Raw genomic sequence first — 19,629 nt, 5'->3', positions numbered from 1 at the left:
CTCCGGAAGTTTAAGAAGTTATCAACTTCAACAGTCCAATTAAGAAAACTTTTAATGTTCAACTGTTCATTGAAAGCAAGAAGATTAGCCAAATCTTGGATTCATCTTTGAAATGATTTGAGTGGTTGGAAGGTTAACGTTGTTGCTTATCGAAGCATTGCTATTTATTTCGAGGAAGAACTCCACTCTGATGCCACCTAGAAGAGCCTACCGCTTCAGGGCTTACGTGTCAGCAAACTTGTGATGTAACCACACGGTTCGTGTTTCGTATCCCCTAGCTGTTCTCAAGTTTGACCGTTGACTACGCGGACGCGACTCCCCTGAAACGCCGCGCTCGTTGGCTCCGGTTTCGGCCTAATCGACGGATCACCTTCCTTAACGTGCCCAGCAAACCAAAAGAATAGGGAACGCGACAGGTGTCCAACGAGCCGTTTGCCTCCCTCCGTCGTATTTGTCATATAACGTGATCCACAAGACACCCGAACGTGCGCGGGAAACGGGTCCATATGCTTCCTGATCTTTGATCTTATTCCCAGCCCTCCGCCTCCTCTCATTCGCGCGGGAAATCTCTCGCTCTCTCTCGCTCAACTCGATCCCCAAATCGACGGCCGATGCCGGTTTTGAGGTCTCGAGTGGTGGGCCCCGAAATCCCGATGAAAACCCTAGAATGCCCTCCGCCGCCGCTGCCTTCGCCGCCGCCGGAGCCCTCCACTCCGGCAAGATCCCCCTTCTCCTCCGCCTCCTCCTTTCCCTCCCCAGAGATGGAGACAGTCTTAGGGTTAGGTTTTGGTTCTTCTGGATCGGGGCCTCCACGGAGACGGAGCCTCCGCCTCGCCTCCATGTCCCCCATTCCGGCGAGCGCCGTTGTCTCTTCCGGGGAGACGTGCAGCAAGAGGAAGCGGATCGCTAGGGCTTCCAGTGCGGAAGCGGAGACAAATGGGGAAGGGGGAGAAACTAGGGTTTTGGAGAGGACGATGACATCGGGTGATCTTGTTGATCTCGTGCCGTCTATGAACTCCTCTGCAACGGATGGCGTGGAGGAGAGGTACATGAGGTTGAGATCGGGTTCCAGGATTGCCCGGAGAAGGGTTGAAGTGAATAGTGTTGATTCCAATCTGGTTCAGGAGAATGGAGATCAGACGACTGGTGAAATGGCGCAGTCAGTATTGGGTGTTGATCATGTTGAAAAATCCAATAAAGAGGTGGTAAGATTCGGTATTGAAGAGGAAGAAAAGGGAGTATTGGTTGTGGAAGATGATATGTTGTTTATTGAGAGGTCTGAGGTTGAATCGGATGGGGGATCGATTATTGGAGTGGAAGTCGAGGAACTCTCACGGAATTGGAATGGGTCAACGAAGCGGCGAAGGCCTGGAAGGCCAAAAGGGCAGAAGCAGCTCCGAGTAGTAGCAGACAGGAGTGAAGCTATTGATTTGACTCCCAAAGATGAAGTTTTTAAGCCTGAACAAAGAGGCTGCATGGAAGAAGATGAAGAGCCAGATGATGGCCAAGACAAGGAGGATTGTCCTAGTCCATTGCCCACTGGTGAGGAGATCGTCAAGGAGGAGGTGGAGGCTAGGTACATGCAGCTGAGATCAGGTTCCGTGATTACCAAGACAAGGATAGAAGTAAATGGCATTGATTCTGATTTGGTTCAGAAGGATGGGAATCAGATGGTTCATGAAGGGGGGAGGTACAGCTATAAAGAAAAAGGGAAAGCGAAATTGGGAGTAGATGTTAGGTGTACAAAGAAAGAAGAGAATGAAAGGATGGCAGGTGGTACAGGGGTAAAAAATTATAATGCTGAGGAGAAAGGAAAGGGTAAGTTTGTTGAGGTAAATGATTTCTTGTCAACAGCTAGGACAAAGTTTGAATCGAATGTGGATGCAATTGGTGCAGAAGAAGTTGAGGGGCACCCAAGAAATGAGGATGGATTGGTGGAGCAAAGAGTTTCTGGAAGGCCAAAAGTCGGACAGAAGGGGTCTCGAAGGGAAGCAGAGAGAAAGAAAGCTATAGACTTAGCTCCTAAATTTGCATTTTTTAAACCTGAAGAACATGGTGCTGAAGGGGAAGAAGAAGAGGAAGAGGAACTAGAAGAGTTAGTGCCAGGTACTGAGCAGGAGGATTGGCCAGGCCCATTCTCTACTGCCATGAAGATCATTGAGGAGCGTGCTGAAAGACTGAGGGCTCGGAAGTTGAGTTCTTCTTCCACAAAGAACAAGTCTACTGAAGCAAGGATCCAGTGGATGCCTTCAAAGGATAGGAAATGCAAGACCATGGGTGGGCCAATTCCACTGCTTAAGGATTTGTGCCTGAAAGTGCTATCAGATAATGCCGAAGAGATTGAATCGCTTGAAGGGATTCCTGATGTTATCAAGCACAAGCTTGTCTTGATGCTTTGTCGTTCTAGGAAGATGAGTTCTCGTATTCTTGGTCTTCTCATTAGTGGAACTCCCACAGAGATACATTTAAGTGATTGTTCATGGGCTACAGAAGCAGAGTTTGAGGGCATTTTTGTTCGATGTAACACTGACAGCTTGAAGGTATCCTGAAGTTACTTATTCTTAAAGCTTTTTTTCATGATTTTTGAACAATAATATTCTTCTTCTAAAGGACAGCATTTTTTTGGTGGAATTCTAGTTTGGATAATTATCTGAACTTAATTTGCTGTTTAAAATTTATTGATGTTCTCATCCAGACACCTCTAACTCTGGTTATGTTGTCTATTTTTTCAATTGATGGTAATCTAATGTTGCTTGCCAAATTCATCATATTTAGTGTATGGGGTTCAAAAAAAGCAATCTCCAAGGTGTTAGTGTCTCCTGTTTATATTCTAGTTTCTTGATTAAACTATTTTCTTTTTGCTCAATTGTGGTTATCTATCCTTGCTCGATCCTATGTTTAAATCTTATCTTGTATTTTCTTCCTTTTTTTTGCTTTGGTGAAAGCAGGTGATACAACTTGACCTGTGTGGTCGATGTATGCCGGATTATGTAGTGGATGCTATCTTGGCCCGGTCCCCAAATAGTTTGCCATCATTGACTACATTATCTCTGAGGGGTGCGTATCGTCTGTCAGATGATGGGCTAAATGCAATTGTTTCGTCAGCACCTTTACTGTGTTCTATAAATTTGAGCCAGTGTTCCCTTATCACATCAAGTGGAATCATTAATTTAGTAGATAAATTAGTTTCAGTATTAAGAGAACTGTACATTGATGATTGCCAAAATGTGGATGCTATGGTGATTCTTCCGGCATTAAGGAAGCTGAAGTGTCTGGAAGTTTTATCAGTGGCTGGCATTCAATCTGTCTGTGATAAATTTGTGCACCGGTTGATTCCTGTTTGTGGTTCAAATATGAGGGAGCTTGTCTTGGCTGGCTGTCAGTAAGTTCCTTATCTCATTTCATAACCTCTTTGTGATCCTGTTGTAATTGAAAAGGCTGCTATGTATTCTCTTATGCTTTTAGAACATATCCTCCATCGCATTTTTGAAACCATTGACTGCTTTTTTTCGTATTCGCCTGATTGATTTTTGCCAGCTTTGCAGTTTTGTATCTACTTTTACACTTATCAAGCACTCCTGTCTCTTTTTAATGCTTTATCTGTTCCCTCATGAAGAAAACTGCAAATAATTATAAATGGGCTTCTGATTCTTGTTTATCTTCATTTGGAATGCAGGAAGTTGACTGCTGCTTCTATTAAAACTATTGGGGAAAATTGTTCACGACTATGCACTCTCAATCTTCGTAACTTGAACAGGTTGAATGATTCTGCAATAGAACACCTTGCAAATGGTTGCAGATTGATTCGGAAACTTAAGCTTTGCCGTAATGCATTCAGGTTCCTTCCTAATCTATATGATGATATTACTTAGTTGTTAACTTCTTTGGCATCCGCTTAATATCAAATTGATTCATACCTTTATATTGAAACATATGATCATGCCTTCTTTTATGTTTTTTGTTTGGTAACTTTACGATTTATCAACTATTTTGTCATCATTAGAACCTAGGAAGTAGGAAAGTTGAAATAGTCTGCAAGGTATTGAAGTGATTAGGCTTTTCTCTGCAAGTTCATATCCTCCAACTGGCTCAGGGTTGGCAACTGTCCAGGGAATGATTTACTATTTTTATTTGATGGCAACAGTGAGCTGGGCATGCATGACCAGGCAGAAATACTTGTGCCATATTACCTGTTAGTCATATCATTTTCAGTTTCAGAATGAAGGATTGAGAATATAAATGAAAGAAGATTTGAGTTTTGTTCCAGAATGCTTGAAAAATGAAATTATGGAATTTGTAGAAGAAATAGGGTGCCATACTGGACTTTGTCAATCTAATTCTATTGGAACACATGTTTGGGCTTTGCAAAAAATCTACTATTTTCTCAAGTTTTAGTTTAACTAACGTTTCAGGGATATGCTTGAGAGTGAAGAGAGTGGAAATCATTTTGATTGCTTCTTTTTAGGTTGAAGAAAATAATTTGTATGAGTGGCCAATCACTCCTTTTTCATGACCTTGTAAAACAAATTATTCTGATCTCTATATTATAAAACAACAAAGCTTTTAAATACTGTAGTTATCACTAATGGAACTCAACTAGCATTTGATGAGGTATCTCTGTAATTTTTCCGGTCGAATGGTTTCAAGCAGGACCTCTTAAAATTAGTCAATTTGGTCTCCTTTTTGGTTGCTCTTGAATGGGGTGCTTTTGCCAAAACTTGTTCCATGCTCTTATGCATTGCATGTTAGTTCAAGAATGCTACTTTGTATGCGCAGCCCTAACTGCATTGCTTTCCCCTAATTGATGAAATCTTGTCAGTGGTTTTATACTCCTGTCGATGGTAATATTATATTTCCTGGTAATGTAGACCTGTGGGAACTTCCCTCTTGGTAGCTGATTATTTAGTTCTCCATGGAAGTACTTTCCTATCTCCCTCTTTTATTAGTTCTCTTGTTGGTGTCCAATATCTAATATAGCTAGACATTTTCTAAGAATTTAAGAACTTATTTCTGAATGCCAGTCATATTGTTGTCCTCTTTGATCATGGTTAGTATTGAAATTTAAAGCATAAATCATATCGTCGGTCACTCTCGAATTGGGCCGACATGATCTCGAAAAGCAGGCATTGAAACCAATTAGTGTTTCACTAAGACTGAAATCAGAATTATTCATCATTACTATTTAAATATTTAAGCTTAGCTTTTTCCATGGGTTATGCTTTAATCCAACTAGATAAAAATTAGAAGCTAATAAGTAATAACTAATTGGAACATGGTCCTGACATTCTACTTAACAGTACTTGGTGGGAGTAAGGGTTGCAAGCCTATGTTAATGTTAACAAGACCAAGTTTTTGTCATTGTTCCCACAATGAGTGATATTAAGACCTCCCTCTGGTCTGAAAGGCAATTGACAATCATCTTGTTATGCACTTGTTACAGCAAATCAGAATGATTTTTTCCCCAGTTTCATATCAATGCGGCATGTTGAAAATCCACAGATGTCATTGCAAATGTAGTATTTCATTCTATAACAAAATAAAATGGTTGAAACTTGATATCAAGTATGGTCGCATTAAAGCCTTTCTAGAAAATGAACTTGTGCTAATTGGACTCGTTTTGAAGGATTGCATGCCTAAAGAACAAAAGGGGATTGTCATTTTATATTCTTTCCCCATCATCTGTTTGGAATTGTTTACGACCTGAAGCTCTATCAAAGCTTTGCTTACACTTGCATGCAATCTGCCTTGCTGAACTTTCTTAGTTATCTTGGATTCCATGTACTTATCAGATTTTTTTTCAGATTCTTGTACTTCTAACTTAACTATTGCTATCAAATGACAGTGATGAAGCAGTTGCTGCATTCTTGGAAGCATCTGGAGGGTCATTGACTGAACTTTCACTGAACGGTGTAGAAAAGGTCACATTTGCTTATTTTAGTTATCCCTTTGTAAGATAGTTGGGTTTTTTTTTGAAGTTATGGGAGTTTTTGATTGAATCTAGATTTTGATTTATGTTTGAAATTATTAGTCAACTCTTATTTCCTAGTGCAAATAGGTTGATGAAATATAGAGCTAAAGATTGGATGAGTGAAAAAGATGAACTTGCTATTTGGTGCTGACACATTGATTATATAATCCACTGGGTCAGGAAGCCACACAATCTATAGGTGTGATGTTGTGATGTTATAGACTTGACATATTTGTTATATATTCCTATAAGAGTAGCTTACTTAGTGCCTTGTTGAATGACTGTGGCCTGGGATCCTGCACCGCACATTCATGATATACACATTCAATTGTGGCACAGAGAATCACAAAAGCAAACCCATTCATATATTGCATCTTGGTGAAAAGATATATCTTGTTTGGTGGGTTGCTCAAATTGCTCCTTTGTCCTTTTTCATGGTTTATGTTTATGATTTAGATTCTTTTTCTTGTTGATTTAGCGAGGACATAAAGAGGCTTTAAAAGATAGAAGAGAAGTTTCTACGAATTTATGGTTTGGAGGATGGAGGTTATATTTGTAGGATGGCTGGTAGGAATAGATTATCCGGTCTTTTGTTGTTGATGGCTAACATGTGTTGTGAGGTTATCTCGATAAAGGTTTTCCCCGTGGCTGGGATTTCAGCTGAATTAATGGTTTGGGTCCTTACTGGGCATCTCCAACATGCTAACATATTAGATCTCGGCTAATATAAACCCAATATATCCCAAGATATCAAATGATAAGGTATCAATATATCAACAGAGATTTTCAATACAATTTCATCTGAGTTTTTAAATTATTAAATGTCACAATTATTCCTTTTAATGGAAAGTAATCTTGGTCTAACAATAATGGCTTATATTTTCAAGTTTTTGTTCTGATATGCCAACATCTCAGAATATTCCAAATTTTCCTGACCTATCGTCTTGGCCCTGATAAACTGAGACTCCGTCCATCTTTATATTACCCAACCACCAAGATAACTGAGATATTAGGTTATCAAAACCCTGATCTCTACGAGCTCCCCCTTTCTATTAGTTAGACTCTAGGTCAAAAAAAATCAAGAAAAAACTGAAAATCTCAGAAAATAAAAGAACTAAATTAAGTATACAGATACTTTGTACTTCGAACTTCATTTGTTCATATAGTTGTCATATTTAGAAATTCTGGAGCTTTTAATTGCCTGATGCATTGATATCTTTTTCGTCATTTTTTTTAGCAGAACTTGCAAATATACTGAATTTGGAGTTTTCTTTGGGGTTAAGAGGTTATTTAATCAAATACATGCTTGTACTTGGGTAATAAAAAAAATGGCTACAATTTGATAGAAAATAGCAACACTATGCTTTTCTCTTTTTTTTTTTTTTTTTTTTTGAAAAAACATGGATGGCTAGTTTCAATCAGTTCAGATTCAGTCTTGCCCAAAATGGTTCTGTTTTAGCTGAAACTTACGTCCAAAATTTCAATCAAAACAATATCTTGGCATTTTGACTGAGCATTTTAAGAAATTTGAGAGTTTGTAGATTCTTGCTTTGAATATATTCTTTTTTCCAAACACTAACAGGTTACCTTTTTCTATCTCTGGATTTGCATCTTGCCAATTTTGACTATGACCTACACACTTATGGCAGGTTGCACAACACACAGCTGTAGCCATTTCTCGTAAGTGTTCCTCAAATTTACAAAGTCTGGATCTTTCCTTCTGCCGCAAGATGACTGATGAAGCACTGGGATTGATTGTCGACAATTGCTCAAATCTCAGGATTCTTAAACTATTTGGGTGCACCCAGGTATTTATACCCATCCAATAACCTTATTCTAGTTAGCTTTGCCATTGGAATGCTTGTCATGTTGAAAGTGAGCTAGTGCTGTTTTAAGGTTGCATTAAGTAGACAATGTACATGTCATTTAAATTGAAATGATAAATTATGTTTTTATGCAGGTCACAGATACATTCTTGGATGGTCACTCAAATCCCTTTGTCTCGATCATTGGATTGAAGGGGCATATATTAGATCAAATTGAAATCCCTGATTTTTTGTAAGGCAACTGCATCTATTTTCTGCAGCAGCTGTATACATTTTGGGTCCTTGAATCGCATTTACATGGTCCTCCTTCAGGATCTTGTATACTTTTGTTTCCTTCTTTTTTTGTTGGTAGGGGAGGGAAGCAGATGGGTTGTGATCCATAGCGAACTTTTTTGTATAGAGAAATCACATGAAGGTGGATGATATTTTGCAGACTAGAATGAATCGATCCTTTTGAATGAAGTGAGCTTTACTTTTAGGTAATCATTTTTGATCTATTCGGGTTCATGAATTCCTATCTACTGTTTTTGTTCACATATCAATGTCATAGTCCTGATATACATCCGAGGATCTATACATACATTGAGATTTTATTGCAACCCTCTGTATATGGCCAGTCTTCTTTTCAATGGTTGTAGCCTATGAATTCTATGGTTTCCTTGGTGTAAAGCACTTATCTTTGATTTCTTTTTACCTGCTTTGTTACATTTAGGTTTTCGCTAATAAAATATCTCAAACTCTTGGTTGAAAATCCTGCTAATAGAACTTATTAAAGATCACATATAAAATTATGAAAATGCTACCAGATCTAGAATGTCCTGCAACTATTTATATTGAAAGAAATTTTTGATATTTGTAAAGCATGTTTTATTTTATTTTTGTTTACTGTGGCAATTCAATAGGCTGATGGGATGCGACTTTAATATCTGTGGTGGTCTTGGGCCTAGCTCTAAAATGGTTCCTTTGCCTTTTTTATTCCCCTTTGGGAGGACATCTGTAGCTTATTCAAAAGAAGTCCTCTTTAAAACGGGCTACTAATTTGAAGACTTAACAGACTGCAGTGTAACGCGAGATTAGGTTAGATTGAGTCAACGGACTCTTCTTTTCCTCCAAAAGAATCAACCCTATTCAAATTTGGATTCTTCAGTGAAAAATCTAAGGGAGAGTTAACAAACTCTTTATTTCCTCCACAAGAATCAACCCTATTCAGATTTGGATTCTTCAGTGAAAATCTAAGGGAGCCATCCCCATGGTCCTCGAGTTAGCTAGGCCAAGGTGTGTCTTCGTAAGGGACAAGTAGGACTGGAAGTTATTGAGTTGAGAAATTTTAACTATTCCCTCCTTAGCAAATGGTGATGGAAGCTCCTCTCATTCCCATGGTCCTCGAGTTCTCCAAACATCCACTTTAAATTATTATACTCGAAGGATTCCAGCTTCTTGGATTAATCCTAGAGTAGCAGTGGCATCTACCCTCCCGGAAGGTGTATTAAAAACTGAGGATTTCTTCTTTGTAGATAGAGATTTAAGCTTGGTACCGGGAAGACTTTTTTGAAGGATAGATGGGTGGATAGAAGTCCACTGGTATCTCTCTTTCCTGACCTTTTTGTAATCACAAGTCTACCTAGTGTGGCAGTAGAGGAGGTTTTTTTTTTTTTTTTTTTTTTTTGTGCTAAGGCAGGTGAATCATACATGACGAGTAGGGATGCTCTCAATAAAGCTAAAAATAGAATGCCTCAGAGTGCCAAGAGCAACTTCCCTGGTAGTAGAGGAGTTTGGTGATAACCCTTTGGCAAGCTAACTAGACTCTGCACTTGGCATTATGAGGCATTATGTTATTTATACAAATAAATATTGTTATTTTAATTGCTATACTAAATCAAGATAATTATATTCTTTGACTACCATAAAAGTTGTTGAGTTGCTCTTTTTTAACTTTTGGCAAATGACTCTCCAAATTATTCTCCGAAAACAAAGGACCCCTAAACTATTAATTATCCATGACTTAAAGTAATTTTATATTTTTTTTATGAGTTACTCACAGCTGATTTAAGAGCACAATGAACTAGTGATACCATATATTTTGCTGTATTTTTTTTTTACTACATTATATATTACATTTTTATTTACTTTTATATATTTTAGTTATCCGAATTCTTACCACCGTCCTTTCCCTCGAATACCGGGTGCTGTAATTGCCTTTACGGGAAGCCGTCAAAACTGAGTAGTGATTTTGAACCAACGGTTGTGATTGGCTGCGTGTATGGCTACACAGATGCACACAGTATAGGCAATAATTTCTCCATCCGATGGCTATCAAACAGACGGGAGTTGCGTGGTGCCATACACAGCGTGTTTTATTACCGTATATTAGATTTATTTTTGATAGCCGTCTGTTTCTATGATAGGATGACGTGGCGGTCATCAAAACGCTATCCTGGTACCTTTTCTCGCCAAGATTCGTTCTCAATCGCCGGCGAGTATTTCTCGGTTTCCGTTTCGCCCTTCTTCCCTCTTCCCCCCAACCGAGAGCTCTCGGCAAATTGGAAAAAAAAAAAAAACAAAACAAGAAAAGGCGAGAGGGAGAGAGGGGCGGCTATCGGAACCTTCCTCCGCGAGGCTATCTTCCGTCCACTGTCGGTGACCTGAACGCTCCCGGCATCGAATTCCGGTGGCCGGGCTGCCGGCGAAGCCTCCCGGCAATGTGTCCCTTGCGCCTGATCCTCGTCTTCCTCTCCGCCACCCTCGCCGGCTACTTCGCATGGAAGACGGTCCGGTCACCTCCCCCTAACCCGATCTTCGGCGACTCGTCCGAGATCGAGGACTCCGTCGATGGCGATTCGAAGAAACGCCGACGCTTCGATGCGAGAAAGGTTGAGATTTTCTTTAAGTTACGCGAAATTAAACCCTTCTTCCCCATTTCCATGATTGGTGGGCTTATGAGCAGTCGTTTATTTATTGAGAATTTTAACGTTTTCGTGGGTTTCTGGTGAATTTTTTTATTAATTTTAATTTAAAAATCTTGTTTTTTTTCCGGTGAATCTAGTTTTATATGGACGATTGATGGTTTTTTTTTAATTTCAAGAAAGAAAATATTCTGTGTTTACCATGACTGGGTTCGGAGACTAATGGGTACTTGTTAAATGATTTAGATTCCTGCATTTTGATATGTTTTTTTTGTTGGTGAATTGGGCTTAATGGAATTTTTTGTGATTTTTTCTTAGTTTAAAGAAAGTGCACCATTTTTACGGTGTTTTCTGGGTTTTGAGGGATGAATGATTACGTCTCCAATTGTTTAGAAATTTTACAATAGGATGGAATTTTTGTTGAATTGAGTTTTGTATGGACATTTCATGGGCTTTTTATTTTCATTTAAAGAAGATAAATCCTTTAGCATCTTTTTCTGGATATCGATTCATTTGTTTAGAAATTGTCTGAATTCTGATGAGTTTCTGGTCAATTGGCTTTACATGGTCAGGTGATTGGAGATGGGTTCTGGGTGTTTCTGGATATGGCCAGTGGGAGGTATCTGTGGAGAGTGATGAAGGGAAGGTGAGAAAGAGGATGTGAAGGCAATTGTTGTGGCTTTTGAATCGTAATCTATTATTGTTGTATTAGAATGCAGTTGATAATTGTTAGGAGTTGTTGCTTGGAATAATGTTTTTCCTTTTTGGTTTTATTGTTTCTCATGATTTATGTACCTTTTTTATTTTGTTTGTGGAATCTGTTTTAGTGTATGAACTAAAAACCTGATTTTATGTTGATGATTCACATGATGAATTTGTTTAATGCTGGGTGTCTTTAAAATTGTAGTGCAGAGTAAATCTAATAAGTTTATAAATTTTGATTCATTGGTGCTTATCAGTAAATTGGATAGTGATTCGGCAATGTATTTTGGGGCATGCTTTTTGATATTTTGTCAATGCAATATGAGTAATGATGGAAATTCTGATGTCAATGACCCACTAGCTGAATTAATTGGTTAGGTGGGTATGTGAGGATTTTTATTTTAGTGGAACAAAGCCAATAATTTTTTCAATGGCTTCAATCTCATCAATATCAACACTTCAACAGTAATTCAAATAGTGGTTCAGCAACTCAGTTTTGTTGATTTTCATAATCTTCTAGAGGGTTAAGTTGGATGTTTGCTTTCTGTCAATGTGGTTGAAGGCCTTTTCAGTATTTACTTTGGCTTAGAATTTAGAGCTTCATTTGGCATTTAGTTTATTGTTCTGAATGTTGAATTTTTTTGGAGCTCCTTTTAGCTGTAATCTCCTCTTTTTGTTGGAAGGAAATTTGAGTAGCCATTAGATGTCGGTCGTTTTCTTTTTTTGATAAGAAGGACTTTGGTTGTTAATATACAGATATGCCAATGTGCTTTTGTTTCATCTATCTCAATCTACTCTTCTAGTAGGTCTTGGCTTCATATCGATGTCCTGAAACTCTTATGTGAATGTGGACATGATATTATGACCATTGTTTGTTCAATGACAAGTTTACAACCAGAACTTGTATCAAGCCTTGCACAATGCGTTCTCTCATTGTTTTTATCCTTAAATGTTCTGTTTCATTTCAGGTATTGGAGCAAAAACTTTGCTTCATATCCATAATTTCAGCTAGAGTAAGCCATGTCCATATTATCAGCTAGAATAATCAATTGCGTCCATTGGTTTGTTGATCTGAAAGGTATTGGCACATACATGTATACTGAAGCAATTCGAGCAGACATATTAAACAATCCATTTAAATAGTCTATAACATGAGTTGCATCTCTCATTGAAGTCAAACTTTGGTGATCGTGGATCCCGAGTTGTTGCAGCGTTGGGTTTTTTTTTTTCCTTCCAGCTTAGCTGCAGGGGATCATCTTTGAGATAAAGATCTTTTTATTCCTGACCAGCAAACAGTGCAGGTGAACTTGCTATTGATTTTACATAAAGTTCCATATGATATCGGTCACCCAAGCCTTCTGGTAGTTTTTATTTTCTTATTGACCATGATTGCATTCCACCTTGAATGTCATTTTCTTTTGAATGATAGGGGGGGCCTTAGGTAATGAGGGTGGTAGCCAGAGATAGCCAGTGATTAATATATAACAGAGCAAACATCCTCCAGCATTGCGTAAGAAAGTACAACAAGGATTCAGGAAGGCCATGATACCCTAATGGGGACATATTACCAATGAGTTCCCTATTTGGATTTTGAGCTAGCCTCAGCAGTTGGAGAGCCGGGACTAGTTCAAATTTTGATGTATTCCATGTAAAACATTCCACAGTAACCCATCACAATGTATCAATCAGGTCAAGAGTTTTATGTTGGAATGATAGTACAAAAAGACTGGAGGACCAAATGAGATTTTGAAAGGTGTAAAAGACCAAATGTTAATCCCAGTTAAAAGTTTCCAGAGATGGTCAGTGGTTAGTATAACAGAGCAAGCATCCTCCAACATTGCGTAAGAAATTGCGACGAGGATTCAGTAAGGCCACAATAAGCTAGAAAAGTCAAAATGGGGAAATAAGGACTGTATAGAATGGCTAAATATTCGACTTCTCAATTGTATGCTTGGTTCAAGCATAAAACTCAGATGCACGTGTATCTTGAAAGTTTCAGAATTTCACAGGTCACCTAGATGAAATTTATAGCTCGTAGTTTCATGTCCGCAGGCTTTGCATCAGCTAGTAAAATGCAATTTCTGGTAATTGGTGTAGTTGGAATGTTGCACTATTTTGGAGGTTAGATCAAATGTTACATAGTTGATCTCCTACTCTTGCACCACTAATATCTTTAAGTTGATTGAAGTTTAATCTTTGGGGGGTGGGGGGGTGTATGTAGAGCATGGGAGCTTGAACCAGCATAGTTCTGTTGTAAATATCTGAGTGATTTTCCATCTAAAATTCCTCCATATCTTGAAAATGGAGTTCTTGACTTGGTTGTAGACTTGCAGAAAAAATACAGCATTTGAATTCTGCTAATCATGATCTAATTTGAGCATCGGAATTCTCCTAAACTTGAGCCACCTCACACAGAATATTTGAGCCTTTGCTTCAAAATTCTCAGCTAAAAGCAATCTATAAAGCTGGCGTTTAACTATTAGGATTATTTAGTAGGGTAATAGAATATGTTTGTAACCCCATTCCACCCTTGTACGATACAAAATTCTGAAGTCTCCACATCTTGAGGTTAACCTTAGTTGCTTGTAATTTCTTCAGTACAAATAACCTCTGCACCTTAGTGGCCTGCTATCGGGCTAAACTTTGTCAATACTCAGTCTGTACAATTGATCATATGATTGGTGGCAAGCCCATCGAGTGGTCATATATATATTATTGATTATTTGTTCTTTACAGAATTGATTTTTCAACCGCTGAAAGTTCTAAAAATGTTCGATCGTTTTGTTTTTGTCTGACTTTAGCTTCAAATTTTATTGGCTTCTCCTTTCAAAATAGTAGAAAAAGCTCCAACCTCTAACCTCGTTGCAGATTTCTCCTCTTCTGCTGTTTTTCACCATGCCATGGTAAAAGGATTGTCTTCACTGCCGCCTCACTCATCATCACATTTCAGTGAGCCCTCTGCAATGGTATAGATGAACAGCAGAAATGCATCATAAGCACCATGGTGTTTTCATATTTGGTGTGGTTATTGCTTTTTGTAGTTTGCTAAAAAGCCAAGTTATGCAGTGAAGATGACCTTTCTCTTTGATAAAACGAATTACTAGGGTTTGCTTCCATGCAAGCTTAATTTCTATCTTCTGCATGAAGCTAGAATAAGTATCCTCTGGGCCAAGGAAGCATTCCAATCGTTGAAAAAGCCTTCTTGCTATTGGGCGGGCTCGTAGACCTCCGATCAGCGGAGTGAAGTGGAAAACTGGCATATTCTAATCTTTGTTTTCTCAAGGATTTTGGTTGTAGATTGAATGTGCAAGCCTTGTCCCATTTGAAATGCATCAACTAATTGAGAGTTGAGATAATATCTGAAGCATAAGAAACAACTGGTTTTACTGTGAGCCCTCTTTTGAATACCATGGTCATTGGTTCTGACGTTCCTAGATAAGCATTGTGGAATTAGTAGGTTCCATTATTTTTTGAGTTTTGGGTAGGGGGCTGATGCAAGGAAAGCAGCGGTCAGGCTTTCTTTAACTTGGCAATAGAGCTCAAACATTCGTCTTGCTCAAGCAATGCTATGACATGAAATAAACTTGGTGAATAATGTAGAATATTGTCTCTATGTACTAACAATATCTAATAATGATATCAATAATATATCCAAGCACAGAATTTCTGCAGCATAATGTTGGATATCCTGAAATAAGAAATAATAATGTTGGATATCAATTTAGAATAATATATAGTAATGTTGAATATATATCCAATAATATATCCAATAACATTTCTGCAGCATTGATATCCTGAAATAAGAAATAGTAATGTTGGATATCAATTTCCTCATCATTATCTCAGAATTTGATATTTAGTAATGTTGGATATATAGATACTTGGCTTCTGACACCCATGAAAAAGACCAATGCATACATGACAACAACACCCCAGCGGCCATTCAAGTGAAGCAAAAATAATGATTGCTTGGAGCAACGTAAATGGACAGTTCGCTTGTTTAGGGGGGGGGGGTTGTTAGGATGTCAGCGTCTAAGCTGGTGGGAAACTCGAATGTTGGGTGTCAATGGACTTGCTCATTTATAAACTCGTCTATGGATTTCCAGTGCAGTGATTTATTGAAGCTCAGCTGTGATGAAGCTTTCGACCGTGGATCTAAATGGGATGGTGCAAGCTTCCTCGTATGCAGCTGGATGTGCTTAAGGGGCTGATCGTTGCTTAATTGGTGCTTTTAAGTTTTGCTGCAGATATGATCTATTGCTTGAGATATTAACGTATTCGATCTCTAGATTGAGGAAATTTAAACCACAATGGTTACTCGGGCTATATGTACCCGCTGATTGTCCATGGTCTACACCACGTGACATCTTGTCCGTATCCACTCTTAAATCAATCAACTAGCTGATCAATTATTCAAGGATAGCTTTCATGGAACCGACCAACTGGTCTGAATTACTAATTTCCATCAATTTTGCCGTCCGCCAAACTAGTACCCCAACCTGTATTGATCAACGGATAGATCAGTACAGCACCGAACGGTCTGAACTACTAATCACCATCTGTTTGGCCGTAGAAATTAAAGTCCGCCGATACGAACCGATATTAGGATCCATACCGATCGGCAAACGGATCGGAACGGTACCGATTCGCTACCGTACCAACACACGGTACGTTTGGGCGTGCCACTTCTGTACTGGCACTCCCTTTTTTTTTGGATTTTTTCAAATTGATTTAATTGGTATCAATCTTTTTGAACTTTTTTAAAGATTTTAAGTCTAATTTAATGTTTTTTGATATTTTTTTGTGTTTCTATGATCCCGATTTAGCCTAAATGATTCATTTTATTATTTTAAATTGTTACAAATTATAAAATGATTAGTGAGATGCTGCATGTTAGAAGAAGCAAAATGAAATATCTTCAAATTAAGTAGTGAGGTGAAAAATATAAAATAATACGATTAATTATATATATTTGAAGTACAACATATACCGACATCTACAATCTCGTCGAGTAGCGATGCCGCTTGTATATAGTCAGGAAACACATCGGCCCGCCCCTCTAACTGAGCGGCATTGTAGTCTTGTATGTTGATCCATAAGGAATGCACTCCAAATTGTAAGTATTCTTGAATCTCTAGTTGAAGTTTTGACTGTAAAAAGTATCTTCTGACTGATAAAACGGCTGTGAAGGAGTCCATCCGAATAAACCGGCAGCAAAATCCGACCCATAAGATGCTTCAGGCTGCGTAAGATAGTAGCCACTGAAAGATGCCTCAGATACACCATATCTACATCTATATCCGTATGGGTCATAGATTACTTGTAGCTGCTTTAGAATACGAATCGGAATCTGATATGTCTATGGATCCAACTATTCGTGCGAGATCATCTGTAGCTGCATCATGTTTTTCTAAATGATCTCGAGGAGCCTGTCTCCTATATGCAATTGGATCCTCACAGGCTTCACCAAATTATGCACCATAATGCCTATCATATATATAGCATGCGTAAATTGGAACTCATCAGTGAATCAAAAATCACTCATCATATATTCCAGCTATGTCCCCCAAAGCTCTAAACAAAGGTAATCAGACGCCGTCCGCTCCCTTTCTTTGGTCTTTAACTACTCTCCCTCGAAACCTGGGCTTGGTAATCCGACAACCATTCAGAAAACCGTTAGATTCCGGCTTTCCCGCTCCCTTCCTTCCCCCAACCTTTAAACGCGGAAAAAACCGTCGTCTCCTTTTCCTCCCTCCAGCGTGAGAAACCAAAGGCGTCAACCTGCAGCGGAGCCACCATGCCCTCCAAGCTCCGCAGGGCCATCGGAGCCGTCAAGGACCAGACGAGCATCGGCCTCGCCAGGGTCTCCAGCCGCGCGAACGGCTCCTCCAACCTCGAAGTCGCCATCCTCAAGGCCACCTCCCACGACGAGGTCCCCGTCGACGACCGCCACGTAACCGAGGTCCTCCTCCTCACCAAATCCTCCCCCCTCGCCGCCGCCGCCTGCGTCCAGGCCCTCTCCCGCCGCCTCGCCCGCACCAGCACCTGGGTCGTCGCCCTCAAGTCCCTCATCCTCGCCTTCCGCGCCCTCCGCGACGCCGGCCCCGACTTCTCCCGCGAGGCCCTCTCCGTCGCCCCCCGCCACCGCCGCCTCCTCGACCTCTCCACCTTCTGCGACGACTCCTCCTGGGACTTCACCGCCTTCGTCCGCACCTACGCCCTCTACCTCGACGCCCGCCTCGACTCCGCCCTCCTTGGCAAGCTCAGCAACCTCCAACGCCGCCGCGGCGCCTCCGCCAACCGCATCGCCGGCATGAAGCTCCCCCTCATCCTCGACCGCATCGGCCACTGGCAGCGCCTCCTCGACGGCGCCGTCGCCACCCGCCCCACCGGCCCCGCCAGGACCAACCGCCTGGTCCAGATCTCCCTCTACGCCGTCGTCCGCGAGAGCTTCGACCTCTACCGCGACATCTCCGACGCCCTCTCGCTGCTGCTCGACAATTTCTTCCACCTCGAGTACCCGGCGTGCCGCGAGACGTTCCGTGCATGCACGAAGGCTTCGAAGCAATTCGAAGAGCTCGACTCCTTCTACAGCATATGCAAGAAGGTCGGCATTGGGAGGTTGTCCGAGTACCCCAGCGTCCACATGATCTCAAAACCACTCCTCAAGACCTTGGAAGAATTCCTCAAAGATCACGAGAACTCCTCCACCACCAACGGCAAGCTAAGAAGCCCTCCCAAGTTGAGCCTTCCAGCCCCTCGCCGTCCGGATTCAGATGTCTGTGATCGGATTCCGGTGACACCGAAACCTGGCCGGCAATCATTCTGTTCCACAACCGGCTGGGAATTCGTGAATTCCGACCAAGAATGGCCGCCAGAGGGACAAGCTCGGGCAAGCTTTGCAGACAGCAAAAACAGCATTGGAGAGAGTTATGGCACGCTCTCGGACCTCCTATCGTTCGATGATGAACGAAGATCATCGGCTCCTTCGGATTCAGATCGAGAGAATGGTGTTGTCTTGGATCCAGTCTCACTCAACTACCAGCCGAAGCAATCGACTGTTTCGAGTTCAAATCGAAAGGATGTCATGGTTCGGGATCTAGTCCCAATCGACAACCATTCTAAGGCATCGACTGCTTCAAGCTCAGATAGAGAGAATGCAGTGGTTCTGGATCTAGTCCCTTCCGACAACCACCGATCGAAGGCATCAGCCTCTCCAAATTCAGACTCGTGGGAGCTCGTCTTAGTTGAGAGTGCAAGCAAGCTGTCGAACAAATTGAGTAGCAATTCAATCAAAGAACCCAAAAATCTGAAACTGGACAGTCTGTTGGATACTGCATCAGTCCGTCGGTTTCCCGTCAACTATTACAATCCATTCCTTCATGATCTTGGAGAGAAGAATTTAGCAATTGTGCCATCGCCGCGGTCATCATTGCCTTCGCCGCCGACATTCCAGGCGGCGAGGCCGAATGAGGAGTCAGCTAAGGAGGAAACAGAACCTTCCGCGCGGTCGTCGTCGCAAATACATTCACCAGCGTTGACTCAAACGTCGGGTGTGTCTGCCCTGCAGCGGCAGCAGCTGCTCAGCGAGCAGCAGATGTGGATGCAGTATCAGAGAAAGATCATTGCGAAGAATTTGGAACGATAATTTTGCTGTAATCTTTGTAAAGATTACACAGTCATAGAATAGATGGTATTTTTTTTTATAGTAAGATTGAATTCAAGGATGTATCCATTGTTGGTTATTAGAATGGTACCTACTGGTTTCATTTGAACGCGCCGACAAGTCATCGTATTTTGTAACTTTATCAGTGTTTTAGTAGGAGGGATTTACGATTTCATGCAAATATTTCTTTGCTTGTCTAAGAGTTCCATAGCTTTTAACTCATCGGATATCCCACCTCACCAGTCACCTCAAAAAAGAAAGGGAAAAAAAAGAGGGAAAAGTCCTTTTAACTCATCTTCTGCAATGAAAGTAGACTCTCTTGATAACTCTCGACTTAGAAATTTCCTAGATTTCCAATCATTTAAGTGTCAAGAAGCATGATAAATTGATAAAATCAGACACACAGGTTCATAGACAGCAAAACAATTCTTTTTCTTAGGAGTGTGGACACTGGCTGGGCATAAATGGATAATCTACTACTAAATTTAGAAGTAGTAGATGTCTGATTTGTACTGTAATATTTAGAGCAGAAAGTTGATGTGATTATGGAATCCGTCGATAGGT

General features: G+C 40.4%; 3 protein-coding genes across 3 annotated transcripts; all 3 read left to right on the top strand.

Annotated features, from left to right (window-relative positions):
- Positions 1 to 519: 519 nt before the first annotated feature.
- Positions 520 to 8,249, top strand: LOC103704910 (F-box/LRR protein). The gene is made up of 6 exons (XM_008788415.5): positions 520 to 2,540; positions 2,949 to 3,382; positions 3,677 to 3,838; positions 5,843 to 5,918; positions 7,618 to 7,776; positions 7,929 to 8,249. Exons 1-6 carry the CDS (start codon positions 612 to 614, stop codon positions 8,028 to 8,030), a joined length of 2,862 nt encoding a protein of 953 aa, XP_008786637.4. The 5' UTR covers positions 520 to 611; the 3' UTR covers positions 8,031 to 8,249.
- A 2,023-nt stretch (positions 8,250 to 10,272) lies between these two features.
- LOC103704911 (uncharacterized) lies at positions 10,273 to 11,642 on the top strand. The gene is made up of 2 exons (XM_008788416.5): positions 10,273 to 10,664; positions 11,270 to 11,642. The coding sequence occupies exons 1-2, from the start codon at positions 10,494 to 10,496 to the stop codon at positions 11,345 to 11,347; spliced, it is 249 nt and encodes an 82-aa protein (XP_008786638.1). The 5' UTR covers positions 10,273 to 10,493; the 3' UTR covers positions 11,348 to 11,642.
- A 5,554-nt stretch (positions 11,643 to 17,196) lies between these two features.
- On the top strand, positions 17,197 to 19,047 carry LOC103704969 (ENTH/ANTH/VHS superfamily protein). The gene has a single exon (XM_008788512.4). It carries the CDS (start codon positions 17,197 to 17,199, stop codon positions 19,045 to 19,047), a length of 1,851 nt encoding a protein of 616 aa, XP_008786734.3.
- Positions 19,048 to 19,629: the final 582 nt, after the last annotated feature.

This window comes from Phoenix dactylifera, chromosome 5 (assembly GCF_051530095.1).
Source record: "Phoenix dactylifera cultivar Ajwa chromosome 5, Ajwa_hap1_PhDact_Kaust_v1.1, whole genome shotgun sequence".
Classification (NCBI taxonomy): domain Eukaryota; kingdom Viridiplantae; phylum Streptophyta; class Magnoliopsida; order Arecales; family Arecaceae; genus Phoenix; species Phoenix dactylifera.
Note: the sequence above shows the minus strand (reverse complement) of the source record. Positions and strands in the feature narration are given on the sequence as shown.